At 41.1% G+C, this 18,316-nt stretch overlaps 2 protein-coding genes across 2 annotated transcripts; one reads left to right on the top strand and one right to left on the bottom strand.

Annotated features, from left to right (window-relative positions):
* Positions 1–45: 45 nt before the first annotated feature.
* GET1 (guided entry of tail-anchored proteins factor 1) lies at positions 46–5,741 on the top strand. Its single transcript, XM_059840118.1, has 5 exons — positions 46–203; positions 1,913–2,078; positions 2,591–2,658; positions 3,907–4,021; positions 4,715–5,741. Exons 1-5 carry the CDS (start codon positions 114–116, stop codon positions 4,786–4,788), a joined length of 513 nt encoding a protein of 170 aa, XP_059696101.1. The 5' UTR covers positions 46–113; the 3' UTR covers positions 4,789–5,741.
* Positions 5,742–5,807: 66 nt separating this feature from the next.
* Positions 5,808–18,316, bottom strand: LCA5L (lebercilin LCA5 like). Its single transcript, XM_059840331.1, has 7 exons — positions 18,154–18,316; positions 15,152–15,666; positions 14,024–14,161; positions 12,216–12,309; positions 9,405–9,508; positions 8,999–9,119; positions 5,808–7,447 (listed from the first exon to the last, which is right to left on the bottom strand). The coding sequence occupies exons 1-7, from the start codon at positions 18,314–18,316 to the stop codon at positions 6,819–6,821; spliced, it is 1,764 nt and encodes a 587-aa protein (XP_059696314.1). The 3' UTR covers positions 5,808–6,818.

Genomic DNA, 18,316 nt, shown 5'->3' with positions numbered 1-18,316 from the left:
CGCGCCCCGCCCCGCCCCGAGCGCACCGCCTCCCCATTGGCCCGCTCGCGTCACGTGCGCGCGCGGCCCCGCCTGCCCGCAGGAGGGCGCCGTGAGGCGGCGGCGCGGGGCCCATGGCGGAGAGCGGCGCCTGGCTGCTGGTGCTCAGCGCCGTGTTCCTCTGCAACGCGCTCAAGATCCTGCTGCCCTCCTGCTCCTCCCTCGTGAGTGATGCCGCTGGTGGGGAAGCGGGAGGATGGCTGGGAGGGGACCCCAGGGAGCCGGCGGGGCGTTAAAGGGGTTCTCCCAGCCCATGGGGGAGCGGTGCCGGAGCGGGAGCGCTCCCGGTGCCACCCCCGCGGCCCCGGCTGGGACGGGCAGGGTCTGGTCCTGCTGTTGGCCTTGGAGAGGAGGAGCTGGTGCTGAAGATGGTGGAGCACAGCCCCGGTTTATGGAGGATGAGTTACCGGTGTGTTCAGTGATGCTCCTGAGCCTCCAGCCCTTGGGTTGCATTACGGAATCGTGGAATGGTTTGGGCTGGAAGGAACCTTAAGGATGATCCGCTCCAACCCCCCTGCCGGGGGCAGGGATCCTTCCAGCGGGCTTGGCTGCTCAGAGCCCCGTCCAGTCTGCTCTTGAATTCCCCCAGGGATGGGGCATCCACAGCTTCCCAGTTTTCGGGGTAGGAAGGACAGCTTTGCTCAGTTTTCAACAGATGGACGTGCCCATTGTTGAGATGGGAGATCAGCGAATACGGAGATTAAGGAGTTAAGTCACTGTGGGAATAAATCTCAATAATCTTATCCACTGGTCGGGGTGCCCCTGTTCTGATCTGAAGCATTGCTGTGGAAGTGTGGATAATGGAATTGAGGACAGATAAATTCACCTGTGTATAAAGATGCTGAAATCCCTGTCGCTCTGCTCTACCACGGAAATAACTTCACTGGCACAGAGATCAGTGTGCACTGTTCAAAAATGGACAAAAATCCTTTAAACCTTAAATCACCCTCAGCAGTTTGGGAAGCTGAACTCAGTGTTGCTAGAGGTGAGTGATGAAAGAGCCATTTGAGGAGAGGCTGAGGGCATTTGGTTCCTTCAGTCTGGAGGAGGCTGAGATTGGGATCTGCAGCTCCTCCCGAGGGACAGCTCTGATCTCTGGGACAGGAACAGCACCCTGGGAAGGGCTGGAGCTGGGTCAGGGCAGGTTTAGGTTGGATTTAGGGAAAGGTTCTTCCCCCAGAGGGTGCTGGCACTGCCCAGGCTGCCAGGGAATGGGCACAGCCCCAAGGCTGCCAGAGCTCCAGGAGCCTTTGGCCAGCGCTGCCAGGGATGCCCAGGGTGGGATTGCTGGGGGGTCTGGGACTCAATTCCTTGTGGGTCCTTTCCAACTTATGATATTCTAAGATTCTCTGAAGATCTCTGTTCAGCTTCCTGCTGTGGTTTGAGGCTGAAGATGATGTTAATGCTCTCACTCTCTGCAGGCCTGAGAACAGGATCCCCAGGGAAATAAATTACATGTGTCTTGGGGAAGCTGGAAGATTTGCTAAGGAATAGCAATAAAAAGATTTTGTGTCCTTTGTGCCTGGATTTCTATGGCAAACAGAGTTCGTGAACCAACAAGCAGGTGGTGCCTCAAGAAAAGAAATTAGGAAAGTAAAAGGAAGGGAGAAAATGTTGGAATACTTGGCTGCTGGAGCTGGAAATGGGAATGATCACAGAATCATTTAAATTGGAAAAAACCTTCAAGATTGTTGAGTCCAGCTTGAGGTTGTTCCCGCTCATCTTGTCACTTGTTTTCTTGTTACCCAAGGATTTCCTGCATCTCAGTGAAAGGGCCTTTTTTATGGGAGGCTTTTGAGATCATACTCTATACACACTAAAGCAAATCAGTGGAATTCTGGACCAGGAATTGATAATTTCCTTCACTTCTCAGATATCCAGGCTGTTACAGAAGGATGCAGAGCAGGAATCCCAGATGAGAGCTGAGATCCAGACTATGAAGCAGGAGCTTGCCACCATCAGCATGATGGATGAGTTTGCCAGATATGCCCGGCTGGAGAGGAAGATCAACAAAATGACTGACAAGCTCAAAACCCACGGTACAGTGCCATGTCTGCTCCCTGTTCCACAAGGAAAAACATTTTCTGTTTCTGAAAAGCTGTCGAGAGCATTTTCAGCTTTAAGTATTTATCCTTCAAACTTGCCTTCCCCATCTCACCCATTTTCAGTCTTTTCCCATTCCCTTTCCCATTCCCTTTCCCATTCCCTCTCCTCTCCTCTCCTTCTTTTTCCTCTTTAAACTATTTTTAGAGCTTACCTATGTCTTTCCAGGAATTTCCTGGGCTTCACGCTGTAATTATTTATTCTTTTTCAGTGATGCCCATCACTGAATTCTGTTATGAGTAAGTCAGAATAGAAATTACAGTGTGATACAGAGCTAGCAGTTTGTTGTAGAAGGGTGTTTTTAATATAGCTATAAGTCATATGGAAAGAGATTTTTAACAGGGTAATGTCCAGCCTTAAAGAGTGAAATATTAAAAATTACTGGTTTAATGTAATTATAATTCATTATTATAAGCAATGGAAACTAATATATTTTTTTCTTCAACAGTGAAAGCACGAACTGCCCAATTAGCCAAAATAAAGTGGGTCATAAATATTGTATTCTACATACTGCAGGTAAGTAAGTATTTTGTTATAGATACAACTTAACCCAAATCCTCAGTAGTGTCACAATTCTGTCCTGGTTTATTGGCCCATATCTGATCACTCAGGGCTCCCCCAGCCTTGGAGGAGCTGGAGCTGCTGCAGAGAGCCCAGAGGAGGCTCCAGGATGAGCAGAGGGCTGGAGCAGCTCTGCTGGGAGGAAAGGCTGGCACAGCTGGCATTGCTCACCTGCACAGGAGAAGCTTTGGGCTGAGCTCAGGGTGGCTTTGCAGGGCCTGAAGGAGCCCCAGGAAAGCTGGAGAGGGACAATTCCCAGGGGATGCAGGGACAGCACACAGGGAATGGCTTCCAACTGAAAAATTACAGGTTTAGATCAGATACCAGGAAAAAATTCCTCCCTGGCAGGGTGGGCAGGGCTGGAATGGAATTCCCAGAGCAGCTGTGGCTGCCCCTGGATCCCTGGCAGTGCCCAAGGCCAGGTTGGACACTGGGGCTGGGAGCAGCCTGGGACAGTGGAAGGTGTCCCTGCCATGGGAGGGGTGGCCCTGGAGGATCTTTAAATTCCTTCCAGCCCAAACCATTCTGTGATTCCAAGGACATAGAGCTTGTCAGACAGAAAGAGTTTCAGGAACTGGATGCTGCTGATAAAATCTGGTAGTTGAGGATGGAAGGAGTTTAACTTTCATCTCAACTCTGTGTTTCTGGTTTTGGGGGGACAAGATTGGAGTTTGTCTTAGCTCTTTAATCACTGGGGGTTTCTCTATATGTGGCCCCAAATCCAGGAAGGTTCTGCTATATGTAAATATAATTCTGCCTTTGAAACCAAAATAAACTGCTGAGGATGCAAATCTCCACCTACAGCTGCCACAAATTTCCCCACGGTGCCTCATCAGATTGTCTGAGTAGTTCTGACATGATGCCAAAGAATTTGCTAATGAGGATGGCAGTGGTCAGTCTGAAGATTTCCTTAGGGGACTGTTAAAGTGAGTTGCACTCCTTGTAGACAAAAATTCAGGCTCAAAAGGGTCATCAGAATTTTAACAATGTTATTGACTGTGTTTGACTCTGCTGGATTGAAAAGAGGGGTCTTGAAAGAAAGATCCCTCTGCAACCTCCTAATATTGTGTATAAATTTAAGGTCATATAAAATCTAAAAATATTTTGAAGAAGATAAAACAACAAAGAAACAATTCGAGATAGCACTGGGAATGTGCTTTGGTGTGTGTTATTATCCAAACTAATAAAAAATGCCCATTCCAGGCTGCCCTGATGATCTCTCTGATCTGGAAGTACTACTCCGAGCCCGTCACCGTGCTTCCAAGCAAGTGGTTGGCTCCCCTGGAGCGCCTGGTGGCCTTCCCTACAGGAGTGGCAGGTGAGGAAAAGGACCTGGCCAAGCCCCAGAGTGTCCAGGGATTAACAGCAGCTGCTTCTCTGACTCCCAGAGCACAGGGTTCAGGTATTTGAATATCAGGTATACTCAGGGTTCAGCTCTTCCATGTGTGCTCAGTTCTGGTTTCTTCAAGTGCTCACAGAATTTTGTCATTTTTATTTCCACCCCAGCAGAGCATTGCCCTTCTCTGTATTGAATAGACCCTGGGGAAGATTTAAATTAGAAAATCAGAAAATGACCCAAAAGGGAGTTTTCTTCACAGGTGTGCTATGAATAGCTATGTACTTACAAAACAACTGATTTCAATTTCAGAGGAAATTTCCTTTTTACCTCTTTCAGATCCTGGATTTAAGTTCAAGCAAAGCATTCTGCCAGGCCTTGAATTTAGATATTTTCTCTTGGGTCTGTAGCAGATGATTTTAGCTCTGGGGTGCACTCACCACACTTTAGCTCATATTTGTGTATTTGATGCTCTTTTCCCAGAATTTTTTGGGACCAGCATTGATTTATCTCCTGTCTCTTGTATCTCCCTTTTGTATATAAACAGTTTAGTTCCTGTTGGCCTCATGAATTCTGAGTTTAATTTTTTACACTTCCAAGGTTGTTTGCAGCTGCACAGATTTCTCAGGATTATTGATCCAACAGCTTCAATTGTGGTTTCTCCCTCTTTTCCAGGAGGTGTGGGAATTACCTGCTGGCTCGTGGTCTGCAATAAAGTTGTAGCTATCATGCTGCACCCCTTCAGCTGAAGGAATCCCAGCAAGCCATGGACTCCCCAGCTGCATTTACATAATCACTGTCTTAAATTAGGTAAAAAAAAAAAAAAAAAGGGACAGTTATCTTTCATGAGACAAGGTCTGAGACAATCCTTGTTACTCCATTTGGATATCTGTCAGTCCTTTTGATTCTTTCGATTTCACTTCCCAGAGTTTGTCTTTCGTTTTGGAAAGAACAGCACTGCTGGTTGTAAAATCTCTTTTTGGGTTTAGGCATGGCAGAACCATAAGGTTTTGTCATGGCCTGTTGTCAACAACATCTAAAAGTGTTGGATTTGTGGTTTTAAATTGGAAATCTGCTGGCTTTAGGAATTAATTTGGAATCTTGGCTGTTTCTTTGCTGTGAAATGTGGAAGCTTCACCCTGAGGTGGAATCATGTTGGGTAATGCAGAGGGCTGAGGTTGTTTGCTTGGCTTGGGGCAAAAGAATTTCCTTGTGATTTTTCACCCTAAAATCAGAATATTCTTGAACTCTCCTAAAAAAATAAATGAGTAAAATCAAGATTTTTATATCTTAAGAGGTTTTTTCAGCTGCCAAGCAGAGGCTGCTGTCATTGAAGCAGAAGCCAGTGCTGTTCCTGCAGGGGGGATGCTGATTTTGCTTCCCACTCTGGAATTCCCACAGGAATGATCCCTTCTGCTATTCCAGGGCCTTTTCCTCCCTGCAGCAAGGAAGGGGCCAGACCCCTCCAAAATTGGCACTGCCTTTAAAAACCAGTTCAAAAGGTCAGGTTATGTTGTGTGTATATATATATGGATTAAATATTTTTGTTTGTTTGTTTTAATGTTAATTTAAAAATTGGGATTTTATATGAGGAATTGCATTTAGCCAACATGAAAATAAATATCAAGGAAAAAATATTGTGATTGAATGTTATGTATAATTGTGATTTTATTAAGGAAATAAAGCTTTTCAACCCATCTTAGGTTTTTTAATTTCTTTTTTAATGTTAACTGCAGTTTTGCTAAACAACCTGCAAAAACCCCAAATAAATAAACCCAAAATGACAAAAGAAACCCTAAACTCAGCAAGATTCATGCCAAAACCATGCCCCCCCCACGTTTGTGCATAAGGAAATACTGTTTGAATCAACTCAACTAATTTATTTTTTTAATTATTTGAAATGTTGCTTCAACAGGTTCAGCTCTGAATGCCTTTGTCATCTGTAAAAACTTTTGTAGTGTAATTTTGGACATTTTTTTAAAGTGCAACTGCCTTTAAAAATTAACTGAATGCCCCTAATTTTTTCAAACTTCACATGAATTTCGCAAGTATTTAATAAATTAGTGTGAGGAACAAACCACAATCCTCCTCCCCTCGCTTACATAACCTTAAACAAGGATTTTTAGAGGCTTTTTGGGGACTGGCTATGCCTGACTTCTCCAAAACAAAGCTTTCCTCTCGCACATTCATCTCTGGATGTCAGCTGGGGAAGTTACCAGGCAAGCTGCTTTGATAAGTTCCAACAGAGGGAAAGAATGAGGCTTTAGAGGTTTCTGATGCTCGTGAAAACAATGTAGAAGCAAATTATTTTTATTATCTGTGAATTCTGGAAGCTGTTTGGGGAGTGAAGGAACTAGAAAAGTGTTTTATTGCATTGTTGGTCCTCACCCAGCAGTGACCCTTATGAAAGCTGGGTGCTCATGTCAGCAAGCTGACAACAACCCAGCTCCCAAATTCCAGCTCCTTGGGAATGCAAAAACCTGGAAGTTCCTAAACAAGGACTAACTTTTACCTGGTAACAGGTAAAAATGATAAGGAATTCTTAATACAGCACATTTTTGTGGAAACAGACCAAGCACAGAATGTGGTTTTTGTGACAACTGACTGGATTGTTTTGGAAAAAATCATGGAAAGCAATTGCCAGTGCTTGTAAGATTAAATAAACATTTAATGAAAGTAAAACATTTGGTTTGTAACAACATGAATGTTTAAACTTTCTAAAGGTAAGCTGATGTACTTAACTATGAGGAATAATTGTGGAGTAGCTCAGGAGCTGATTTTAGCGAGGAGAGTTGGAGCCTGGCATGGAGTTTGGGATTTGCCTCGCCCCCCTCACTTGTCTGCCCTCACCCTTGTGCTGCTGGAACTCCAGGAGCTGTCTCCTTGCAAACATTCCTCCCCAGAGAGCTCTTCCATCGGGTGGTTCTTCCTCTCCAGAGGGGCTGTCCTGCCAGCCCAGGGGGATTTGCCCAAAAGAAGGTTCATAAGCCCCAAAGGAGATTTTCCCCCTGGGCACAGCAGGGTCACTGCAGCCCTGCCCTGCCTGTCTCTGGCTGCTCAGGCAGCTTTTCCCAAATCCTGCTTTGCATTTGGCGCCTGAAGTGTGGAGCCCCTGGTGCAAATTCTCAACAGCCCCTGAGAAGATGTATCTTTTTTTCAGCCTACTGGGGTCTTTGCTTGGACTTGGACCTTGACTCCTGGCTTTCTTCTTTTGCTGCTCATGGCTTTTTTTCTCTTCTTTTTCAACTTCTTCCACTGCCTCTCCCTCTTGACTGTTCTCTTTTACTCTTTGAGGACTTTGTTCAGATTTCATCAGAGTTTTCAACTCCTTTTTAAGAACCTCTGTCTCTTTTTCCATTTCTTTAATAAATTCTGATAATTTGCATTCTTCCATCAGCAATTTGCTCCCTGAAATATTGTAGGGTTTAAGAACATGAGGAGTTATGAAGCTTTAAAAAGAGCAAGCATCACATCCTTATTTCACTGCTTCAATTCTCATTATTGATGGTATTTCAAATACCATCTCTAATAAATACAACAGCATGGGCAAGGTTTAGACAACATAATTCTGCCACTGAATCCAGGTTCGTAGCTTTATTTTTACTTTTTTTCATGGTGTTGAATTTAGTTAAATGGATTTAGCTGCTATTGTGTACAGTAATGGCTAAATACAGTGCCAGAAAAATCATGTACAATGCAACAGAGAAACCAGGTGAGATCTGAACTCTTAATTGTCACATTCTGGCTTTTAAGTGGAACTTAGAGATATGCAGGATTTCCTTTCCCTTAATTCACAACAGAGTTGTTTGTGTGGAGCAGAATATTCAGCAACTCTCTCACCTGGGAATGAGGGGGCTCCACTCAGCAGGAAAAGGAACATGTGTGCAGAAAAGCCATTTATCAGTGCAGGGGACAACTTCTAATGGGTCCTGTGCTCTACAGAGACTCACAGAGTACCCCCAAAATGAGATATAATCCAAGCTTAAAAGAGAAATAAGAAATTTCAGGAACTAAGGAAGCCATGTAAGGCTTCAATAAAAATCTACTATCAGTGAGAGAAACTCAGATTCCACAGATTTTTCAGAGGGAGCATTGTAAGACCTGTGTTTTCTGTCAGTTTTAAAAGGGCATTTTAAAGACAAGTGCTGACTTTGGCTGTCTGGGGGCTCTGCAAAGGCTGCAGGCTGAGAAGGCAGAGTACAAACCTCAGGGGTTAACACATGCCAGGTTACAGGGATGGGACCTGGCATCACCTGTTCCACCTGGGCAAATGGGTGTGACCTGGAGGTCTCCTGCCACTTGGAACATGTTTAGAATGGTGGCACTCAGACCTTTTCTTTTCTTAAAAGCCTTAAAGGAAATAACAGGAACCTTTCTAGAAAGAAAAATGTGAATGAGGGAACAGCAGTGGCTTTTTCTTTCCTCTGCTCTATAGAATTTCTTCAGAATAAAGGTGTTTACAGATGAGTCCCCTGCATGTAACTTTTCCATGAGAACAGAGTGGTTGAGACTTCCATAAAATCTCTTTCCAGGGATCACTAATGAGGAATTGCTCCCAGCCCTCAAAGTCCTTTTCCTTTTCCAGCCATGGAAATAGGTTCACATCAGTGATGAAGATTCCCAGCTTCGAGATCAGTGTTTGCTTAGTGTGGATTAACACTGTTAATTATCCTGTTACAGACAGAGCACTGAATTTTTACCACCCTGAGCTTTGGGAGAACAGCAGGGTGGAGATGCCCCATCCTGCAGAGCAGCTCTGCTCTCAGTGCAGCACCACCAGCATTTTCCAACCCAGATGATTCTGTGTTTTCAGTGACACTTCATTCATCATTTGGAACTGGTTCCTGTCAGCCAGGTGCCAGTGAAGGGCTGTCAGAACCACACAAATTACCAGAACTTCTGGTAATTTGCAAAGACCAGGTGAATTAGGTGAATTTCTGAGAGAAACATTAAACCTACCTCTGTGTGTCCTCTTTGAAGTTTCTGGCACTTTCTTGGTTGCTTGCTTTTCTTTTTTACCCTGGGCATCTGAGCACACTTCCTTTGCTTTACCTTTTCCACCCTTATCTTCTCTGTTCTCCTACAATTGGCAATTAAAGGTAAAAATAATGAAGGAATACTTATTTAGTGTCTTTAAAAAGAACACAATAAGTGCAATACTTATAAAAAGATTAGTAATTTCTATTGTTGTTACATTATATTTTGCATCACAGCATTATTTCTATACTGTAATCACACTCATGCAAAACCCACATTTAGATGATGGATCAGGCTATCCAGGCCTATTACTGCAACTGAGGGGATAAAATACACCTTAGCTGAGAGTTTAAACAGGAGATTGGATTTGGATCCAGATCTTTCCCACCTTTTTTAGCTGGACTGGATTTTTTTCTGTTTTCTGGTGCTGAGACAGCAGCAGCTCTCTAAAACTCTCTTTATCTACTTGTACTGATCTGTCTACTTTCAGACCTGTTGAATAGGACAAACATTAGCAATACAGTTATTTCTGGAATTAGGTTGTTGATATAAATAAAATATATCTCTGACAACTGACAATACTGGTATGTGACCAAGAATTTTACCTTTTTATTTTTTAAATGCATATCTTAATGCCCTTTAATAAGAAATAATCTGTTCTGCTGAATCGATAAATGCTGAAACTGGACACAAACCTGGATCTCTGAGCCTTTTCTGTACATCAGTGCATCCTAAACATAAGTATATAAATAAATAAAGAAATAAATAAAGTTTATCTAATTTTATATATATATATGAGAATATATATATATATATATATAAAATATTGTATATACTAAGTATATTTTCAGATAGAACATGTACAGTCAGAGAAGTGTGTCTATGCCCCAGAGCCCACTTGGGCTTAATTCTTGGTTTCATTCTAGTGTAAATTTGAGAGGTCTGCTATGAAGCCTCAGAGTTCAGTTTCCTAAATTTGGATCTTTCTGAAACCCAGCTATGGGGAATGCTCAACACTGTTTTAAATATCAGTGGTCTTTGGAAGAGATTCTGTTAGGAAAATTAATCCTCAAACATCAGAGGTTTATGTCCAAAAAGGAGACAGAGGAGTCCTTTTACTTTATTGGAATAAAGGGAGATGCCATGGGGCATTCCCCTGGGATCTCTCCAATTTTTGGAGGATGCAGACTCCTTTTTATCCCAACTTCCTGGGCACGTTTCCCTTCTCTCTTTCCCCATTTCTGAGGTACTTGAGAGGTACAGACTTCCTGATACCCCTGATACCAGAGATTTCCCTCTAATGTGTAACCCTCCTTTTTAAATTTTAATTCTTATGGAATTCAGGTGTTTTTCTTCCTCATTGTTTCTTTAATCTTTCAATGTCTAATTTCATTTATCAGCAAACCTGAAGTTTATTTCTAAAGCAAATATCTTTTCCATTCCTCAGTCAGTGGGATCCTTCCCATTGTTTCTTTTATCTCCCAGTGCTGGTTTTATCTACCAACAGACCCACAGCCTGTTTGTAAAGACAAATCTGCTATTCCTCTCAATTCCAAGGGAGTGACTGAGTGAGATGTCCAGAGAAATATGCATGTAAGATGGAGAAGATGAGTATATTGTTCCTTTATTATTAGAATAATTTTGACACAGGCATAGCAGCTGAGAACGGGAGAGCACCGTTCCAGAGCAGCAAAAACCGGGATCTTCCCACACCTACATTCACCCTTATTCCCAGTTCTGAGCTCAAATCAAAGGATAAAACGCCCAAAAATGGTGCCCTCCGGGTGCTGGCAGTGACTCTGGCCATGCGGGAGGAATTAACTGGGTTCCCAGGAGCTCCGGGAGCTTTTCCAGCCGGGACCAGCAGGGCGCTCCCCGGCACCGGGAGCAAGGGGCGCTGCCCCCCGGCTGAGCGGCCGCACCCGCCCGCGCTCCGCTCCCGGCCCGAGCTGCGCCATCCATGGCTCCATCCATAAATCCATTCCAGTTCCGTGCACGGAGCTTTCCTGCCACCTAAGGGAGCCTCCCTCCAGCCATTTATCAGCGCCGCTAAAAACCCAGTTCTAAATTTACTGCTGGCTAAAAAAGCTTTTGTGTATATCAACTAGAAAAGAATGACCTGAAGAGGCAACTCAGAAATCTGCTAAAGGAAAATTCAAGTAAGTAGTGAAAAGGAAAACAAATTGTCAGCAATTCCAGCGCTGGGTTTCCAAATCCATTAACTGGCAGAGAATGAAACATTTTTCTAAAAATTCCAGAGGATCGGGCAACTTTGCTTGGAAGCTTTTCATTACAAAATATCATTTCTCTCTCCAACTAAGCTCCCTTATCTTGCTTAAAGGAAAGAAGAATTTAAATAATAGCAGTGGTTTAAGTACCATCATTGAATAGCAATATTCAATTTCTATTGAATACAAGGCCATATTTGAGTAAAATAAAAAAAAAAGGTATTTATGTGGTGAAACTAAAACAGGAATTCAGAGTTTCATAAAAAATGTGTCTGACTTGGGATGAGAACCAGGATTTTGTGTTTTTTTTAAATTTTACACCTTAAATCTTTTCCCTGTAGTTCACTGGTGGTTTGGGCTGAGTTAATGGGTTTGCAAAGGCAATGAAGAGGAAAGAAATAAGCAACAGAGTGTGGTAAGATTTTGTATTTCTGCCATGATTTGAGGAACTCTGAGGGGAGCACTTCCAGCAGACAGGTTCCACATGGAGGAAGTCCTGATTTCTGCTTCGCTTCAGAAGCAGCAATACCTGATCAGTGTTTTCAAGAGGTGCCCCAGCCAGGGAAGTCCATGTTTAGATCATTCCATCCCAAATTCTGGGTGTAGTGGAGGCAAACTGGGGCATCTCAAATAGCACTGGTTGGTTTTAATCAACTGAATCCCACTCCAGGCAGCTGCCTTTGGAATGCTGGACAGCCAAGACTGCATGGAACAGATATTTTTTTCCCCAATATCTATGAGCATCCATGTGAAAGAAATATTCTTCACTAAAGAGCTCTTTTTTCCTTGGTGGAACTTAATTTATGTTGTTCTTTTCTATCATTCAAAGCTTTAAACTTCTTGAACCTCTTCACCTTTTCAGCCCACACAAAGACACTACTTTGGCATTTAATTTGCAATAAACCTTCCAGTTCTAAAACAGTGGAAGTGTCACTTAACTAAACAAGAGGAGGAGATGATTACAGACATACTTTGGTCATTAGGAACCCAATCACTTCTGTCCCTCAGGGCTTTTGGCATCCGATTTGCATAAATATTCTGTATGTAAAGCTGCCGATCCTTTTCCTAAGAAGAAATAAACACTATTAAGCTTCTAATATGCATTAAAAATTATTTTTTACCTGCCTAATTTTCCCATGCTGGGTGGAAAACCCATCAGGGATTTCACCTTTTGCCAGACCCACGTGGTCTTTGTCATTTACATTTTTCCAGAATAAATATATTTTGCCTTTACTTCCTCATTTACTCAGTGCCCTTGTCATATGATCAGTTGGTTCACAACCTGTTGCTCTGGTGGTGACATGAACTCCTGAGGCACATTTTGACATTTATTTAGCAAGATTCCTCTTTCCTTAATGAAATCTTCCTTAAATACAGAAGACAGATCTCAGTTACAAACTCTCTCAGTGAGAGTCAGTCAGTCCCACTGACTCAGTCCCACTCCCACTATTTTTTTCAGTGGGAAGAAAATAGGAGCTTCATTTATTTGGGAAAATTCCAAATTATCCTGGAAGTGGAATGGCCTGAAATAAAACAGGTGCATAAAACCATGAATTTATAAGGATAAACTCTGTTCTGGTACAGAAATAAAGTGGTTTATCATGTCTGGTCTTCTTTGTGGTAAATCAATAGAAGATTTTGTGGAGCTAAATAGAAAATTCAGAGACCTGGACACACAGAAAACTGTGTGGAAAAGAGATGAAACAGAACTATTTTAAGGTGAGATGAATTTGGAATATTTTGCATTTTGGGACAGTTTTATATTAGTGTTCCTGAGATTATAATTGTTCCCATCTCCCAGATCTTCATGTCCAGGAGGAGATCAGACTCTGACAGGGAAAAAAGCCCTGCCAAGTAGGAGGAAACTTCCAGGAGGAAATTTCTGCGCCTGCTGCACAGGGAAGAGGAATAAAGAACCCCTGTGAAGAAATCCCAACCTCCATGAACCCTCTGGAATTGCCTGTCCTGCCCTTCACAATGTCTGGCAAAACTCCCCTTAACAATATCTACCACAGATATTTGATTCCATTTAGGAAGAGAAAGCTCCCCAGTGGGATCACCTTGGCACAGAAATATAGAAATAAGTGCATTTTAACAGTGTTACAAACACAGTTATGAAAAAGCCACAAGGGATTCCAGATTTTCTGGAATATGTAAAGGTTTTCTTCATTACAACTCATGTGGCATCCCATTCCTGGCAGTTTTGGCTTTAAATCCATTTCGTTTTCCTGTATGTTTGATTTGCAAGCATCACAAAAAGTGCTGAACTGGACCTATTTATCCCAAAATCATTTGTCTAAAAATGAAACAGGAATTTAAACAAACTCTTGAAACATTTCCACAGGTCTTTCTGTTAAACTCTAGTTTTGCAGGTTGTGATGTTTGGCTCATTTTGACTTGTTTCTGTGAGGGAGCTCATTTAAAGTGAGTAGATGAATATCTCTGACCCCAGTCTGGCAAAATGGTAACACATTGGTGTGGATTTTGGTTCAATTTATGATGCATTAATCTCTGTTTCAATTCATTATTGACCTGCTTCTAACAAATAGACCCCACAATGATGCCAGGATTTGACATTTCTGGCTTTTTTAGTAGATTATAGACTCAAGCAGGAAACCAAATTCTATTAGTAAATACTGTAAAAGAAGCAAAATTTTGAAAAAGGAAGAAAAATAAAAGCAAAATAAGAAAAAGCAAAGAAGAAAAAAAAAAGGAATAGGTAACATGAAATACTTGAATTTTCCTGTAGAGACAGAAACCTGGATAAAACCTGGAATACCTTAATTTTTTGGTGAACAATGTTAATTTCCATTAGCAAGTTCTTTGTGGTCATGGTAGCTTCCAGGAGTTTTTTACTCTCACTTGCCAGCTGACGACTAAAGGTGCTGCTGTTCAGCTTCAGCTGCATTTCCAGACTCTTAAAAAAGGGACAGATTTTACCATTCTCACTGTGACAGCTGGAAAATTTCAGTTCTTGACTGATTTGAAATAGAAGTGTGCTAATATAAGGAAATTTAAGCTTATAATTATATATAATAACAGTTATTATCTTCTAATGATAGCAATATAAATAATAATTTAGGGTATATTGTAAACAATACATGAAACTATCTGAAAAATTGATTTCAAAGTAAGAAAAAAAGGTTTTAAACATATTTTCAGTAAACAAAAGAAAAGGTTTTGGCATTCAATCATAAAAATAAGACTGTACATTACCTTTCTGATGGATTAATTAATACAGCTATCTTTGAGAAATGTTAAATGCTTTCTATTCACACAGACCTATGAACTGTAGCAGAATAAGGAGGCTTAGTGTAAATGAAAATTTGGTGATTTATTGGGTTCTTTATCTTCAGAACCCAGGGCCATGCACTGAAATTCCAGTTCCTAAAAGTATCAGGAGGACACCCAACCCTGTGTGCTTTTTATAGCTCCTCACTCCTGGAAACAGAAAGTTTTTAAAAGAGAGTTTGAATTCAGCTGATCATATTTACAGTTTCTCTTAAGATTTCCTGGTTCTTTATTTAATTCTATGCATAACAGACCCCACAGGAATTAGAAATGAATTCCTGGAGGACCACGGAAAATTCACTCTTCCAGTTTTGTAGTAAAAATTGTGTTCCTATCTTTTTTGTGCTGGGGTCAGTGAGAGTAAAGGAACATGAGATACTAAAAGGAGATGAATTATCTCCTCTTGAACTTCCTTACACTAAGGAGAGCACTGGATTAAACAGCATCCAGTGTTACAGGATTATATCAGAATCGCTCATCTGATAAGAAGCAGCCAAAACTTTTCCACTACTCCTGCACTGAAACCTCTCCTGCTCGATGATCCTTGTGATTCCCTCCCAGTTTAGGATATTCTGTGACTCTGCATTCCACAAATACAGCAATTTGCGGGCATTACCTGTATCGTCTCATCCTTTGCTTCCAGTGTTTCGTTAAGGACTGACAACCTGCGATTCAGTTCCTCCTTCTCTGCCAGAGCTTTGTCTTCCGACAGCACAGCCAAAGCCTTCAGATCACCTTTAGTTCTCCTCAGGTCCGCTTCGACTTTTTTCAGCTCCGTGGCTGTGTTTTTCTCGGCCTGCTGGGACATTTTCAGGAGGTTCCTGAGGTCTCTCATGTGGCTCCGATGCCCTGCCAGCACCTCCTGCAGGTGGCTCTCTCCGTTGCTGTACTTTTCGATGGCCCTTGTGTGCCGCCAGTTCAGCTCTTTCAAAGCCAGGTTCTCGAAGCTCGAGGTCTCGATTTTCCTTTGCAAGTCGAATATTTCGTTCTTCAGCTCTTTGATTTTGTGGATCCTGGCTGAGGATATTCGCTGGGCAGTGGCGTTTTTTTCCTGGTAAAACCCCCCGCTCTGCAGGGGTGAAAAGGAGGAGTTCAGATTGGAGGTGTTTGCTGCTGGCCACTTCTTCCCTCCTGCATTGAGATCACAGGGAATTGGCATTGAGAGACAGAAATTATTGGAGACAAGTCAATCACTGTGTGCTTTTTCTGCTCACATAAACTCCTACTACTAATTAACTACTACTCCTAAACTGCTTATCCAACTACAGAATTGTGGTTTCTTCACAAAATGCCCCAAAACTCTGATTTTCAATGAGCAGCCTGGTCTAGGGGAAGGTTCCCTGGTGGAGCAAAATGGTCTTTTAGGTCCCTTCAAACACAAACCATTCTAGGATTGTGTGATTCAAATGATTCACAGAGAAATGCATTCAGTATTTTATATCTCTGTGTCTTTCTGTGGCTGCAGCAGACCATAGCTAGCAACCAATAGAAATAAATGGAAATAAATCACTGGAAATCAATTTTCAATCCATGGAAATCAGTTTTCTTCCTTTAAATCATGCACTTCACTAATGTAGCCACAATCTGATGAACCCAATTCAACCCATCAGAATCTACACCTTGAATAGGTGCATGATAAAAAAAACAACCAAAAAAACAGCAGAGTAATTTACAGGTCTGCAAGGATTCAAAAACCAAGATGCTCCCAAGAGCACATGGTTGAAATCCCTGCAGCTGGGATTTCTAACCTGTTTTCTACAGCTTTGCAGTCAGCTTTGAATTAAACTAGATTTTTAAATAAATCTTAAATGCTCATTGCACAGAACAGGTGTGCAGTTGTCTATGTGGTTTCTAAACAGCAATTAAAAATATATTAATGGGCTACTTCTCAGTGTGTTGCTGCCATTTGCCTCTCCTTATGGCCAGGATTCTGGCTGAATTACTCTCATTTGCTTCTCCTGAAGCAGGATTAGAATTCAAAAGTACTGAAGACTGTAAATCTGAGCGTGTCCCCTTTTTCAGGCATACATTCAGTTTCACTACAGCTCTCATGGCATTTCAGGCAGTATTTTGATTAAAAGTTTATTACAATTTATAGATCACCTCATATTTTATGGGTAAAACAGGAAAGGTCCTGACTTAAAAAAACACCAGAATAAAAAGACAGATCTTTCCAAGAACTTCTGTTGAATCCAATATTTCCTGTGGCACAATTACACTGCAGAAATACTACAATAAGACCACAAATATTGTCACACAGATATTTGCAAAATTACATTATCTTACTATTTCATTTTGCCAGAAAGGACTGAGATGGAAAAAAAAGGGCAAATACCTTTCTGCAAAAGCTGTCAGAAATACTGTAAAATGTATTTCATTTCCAGTAGCCACGGACAAGCAAAAAGAAATACTTTATCCTAATAATAATAATAATAATAATAATAATAACAATAATAATAAAGATATGTAGACATACAATAAATTACCCACTACAGGCAGAGGTCAATAATGATTTTTTGCTAACTAGATATAAAAAAAGTCATTATTTTTTTTCTGTCTGCTACTTTCATGCCAGTATAACTTCTTGACTGCAGCATATAATGACAGACATTATAACAATCACTAGTTCCGGTTTTTTAGGATTGATTTCCATCTTGTAGCTTTGGTAAATCAAGAATGAAATTTTGAAGCTCAGCAGGAAAAGGCTTGCTGGTTTTCCACTCATTTTGTGATTTGGCCTGCTAAGATTTAAGGATTTAAGAAAGGATGGGTTGAGATGGGAAAAGATGCAGACATGGAGAGATTCCTGACTGTTAACAGTGGCATAAATTCCATGTCCATTTACATCTTCCTTCTCTATGCTCATTCCATTGAAACACAAAATCATTTCACAGGATACACCACAACCCAGCTGGCCATAAAATGACTGTTTTCTGGTCAAAACTGACACTTTTGTGCATTCTTTTTGCCCATTTTCCTTAAGAAAACCTTTTTCAGACTTTCCAGGTGATGCATGGTCAGACACCAAAATGTGGCAGATTGTCAGGTCCTTGGGTTAAAGCTGAGGAATGAGGATTGCCAAGGGGCTCCCACATCCCAGGTGATTCTCCCTTTGGATCACTGAATAACTGGTGTTTGAAATAGAATTTATTATATATTAATTTATATATGTGGGGATGTATGTATATATATAACATTTTTATAATATATAATACTCATATCTATATAATATATAACATATATATGACATATTATGCATATATATTATATATTATATAGTATATAGTATATAGAATATAATACTATATATATAGTATATATATATAAAATTATATATAACTTTTGTATATATGAAATTTATATATATTTTATATAATATTATACATAATATCGTACATTTTTATTAGATTATAGATGATAGACTAAAGATTACATACACAATATAAACATGTAATATATATCATTATGTTATATTTATTACACCATTCCTCTCACTGAAAAACTGTTGTCCTTGTCTTGCTAATTATCCAAAAAAAGCCAAAGAAAGGGAACAATGATATTTCTTAAGAGAGTCTCATACTACCAGAAATATCTCATACTACCAGAAAACAAATTTACCTTTTTTTTCACCTTGGGCATAGAGACACTGTCCATATTTCTTTCTTTCCTTTCTTGTCTTGTCCTTTTTCTGTGGTTCCCTCCCTTCAGTTCGTGGTGTTTCTAAAGGTTTGCCTCCTCTGACTCTTTCAGGGTCAGCCACTGAAAAAGCTCTTGGAATCAT

The sequence above is a fragment of the Haemorhous mexicanus genome, chromosome 2, assembly GCF_027477595.1.
Source record: "Haemorhous mexicanus isolate bHaeMex1 chromosome 2, bHaeMex1.pri, whole genome shotgun sequence".
NCBI lineage: Eukaryota > Metazoa > Chordata > Aves > Passeriformes > Fringillidae > Haemorhous > Haemorhous mexicanus.
The sequence above is the reverse complement of the archived record's forward strand: the minus strand, read 5'-3'. Positions and strand labels throughout refer to the sequence as shown.

What these genes read in the sequence shown, in the direction of transcription:
- GET1 (XM_059840118.1), top strand. Translation starts at nt 114, where the DNA reads ATGGCGGAGAGCGGCGCCTGGCTGCTGGTGCTCAGCGCCGTGTTCCTC. An exon ending in TGACAAGCTCAAAACCCACG is followed by an intron (nt 2,079 to 2,590) that starts GTACAGTGCCAT and finishes TTTCTTCAACAG; the next exon opens with TGAAAGCACGAACTGCCCAA. An exon ending in CTTCCCTACAGGAGTGGCAG is followed by an intron (nt 4,022 to 4,714) that starts GTGAGGAAAAGG and finishes CCTCTTTTCCAG; the next exon opens with GAGGTGTGGGAATTACCTGC.
- LCA5L (XM_059840331.1), bottom strand. Translation starts at nt 18,316, where the DNA reads ATGATTCCAAGAGCTTTTTCAGTGGCTGACCCTGAAAGAGTCAGAGGA. An exon ending in CAAAGGATGAGACGATACAG is followed by an intron (nt 14,162 to 15,151) that starts GTAATGCCCGCA and finishes CCCTTTTTTAAG; the next exon opens with AGTCTGGAAATGCAGCTGAA. An exon ending in TTGTTCACCAAAAAATTAAG is followed by an intron (nt 12,310 to 14,023) that starts GTATTCCAGGTT and finishes ATTTCTTCTTAG; the next exon opens with GAAAAGGATCGGCAGCTTTA.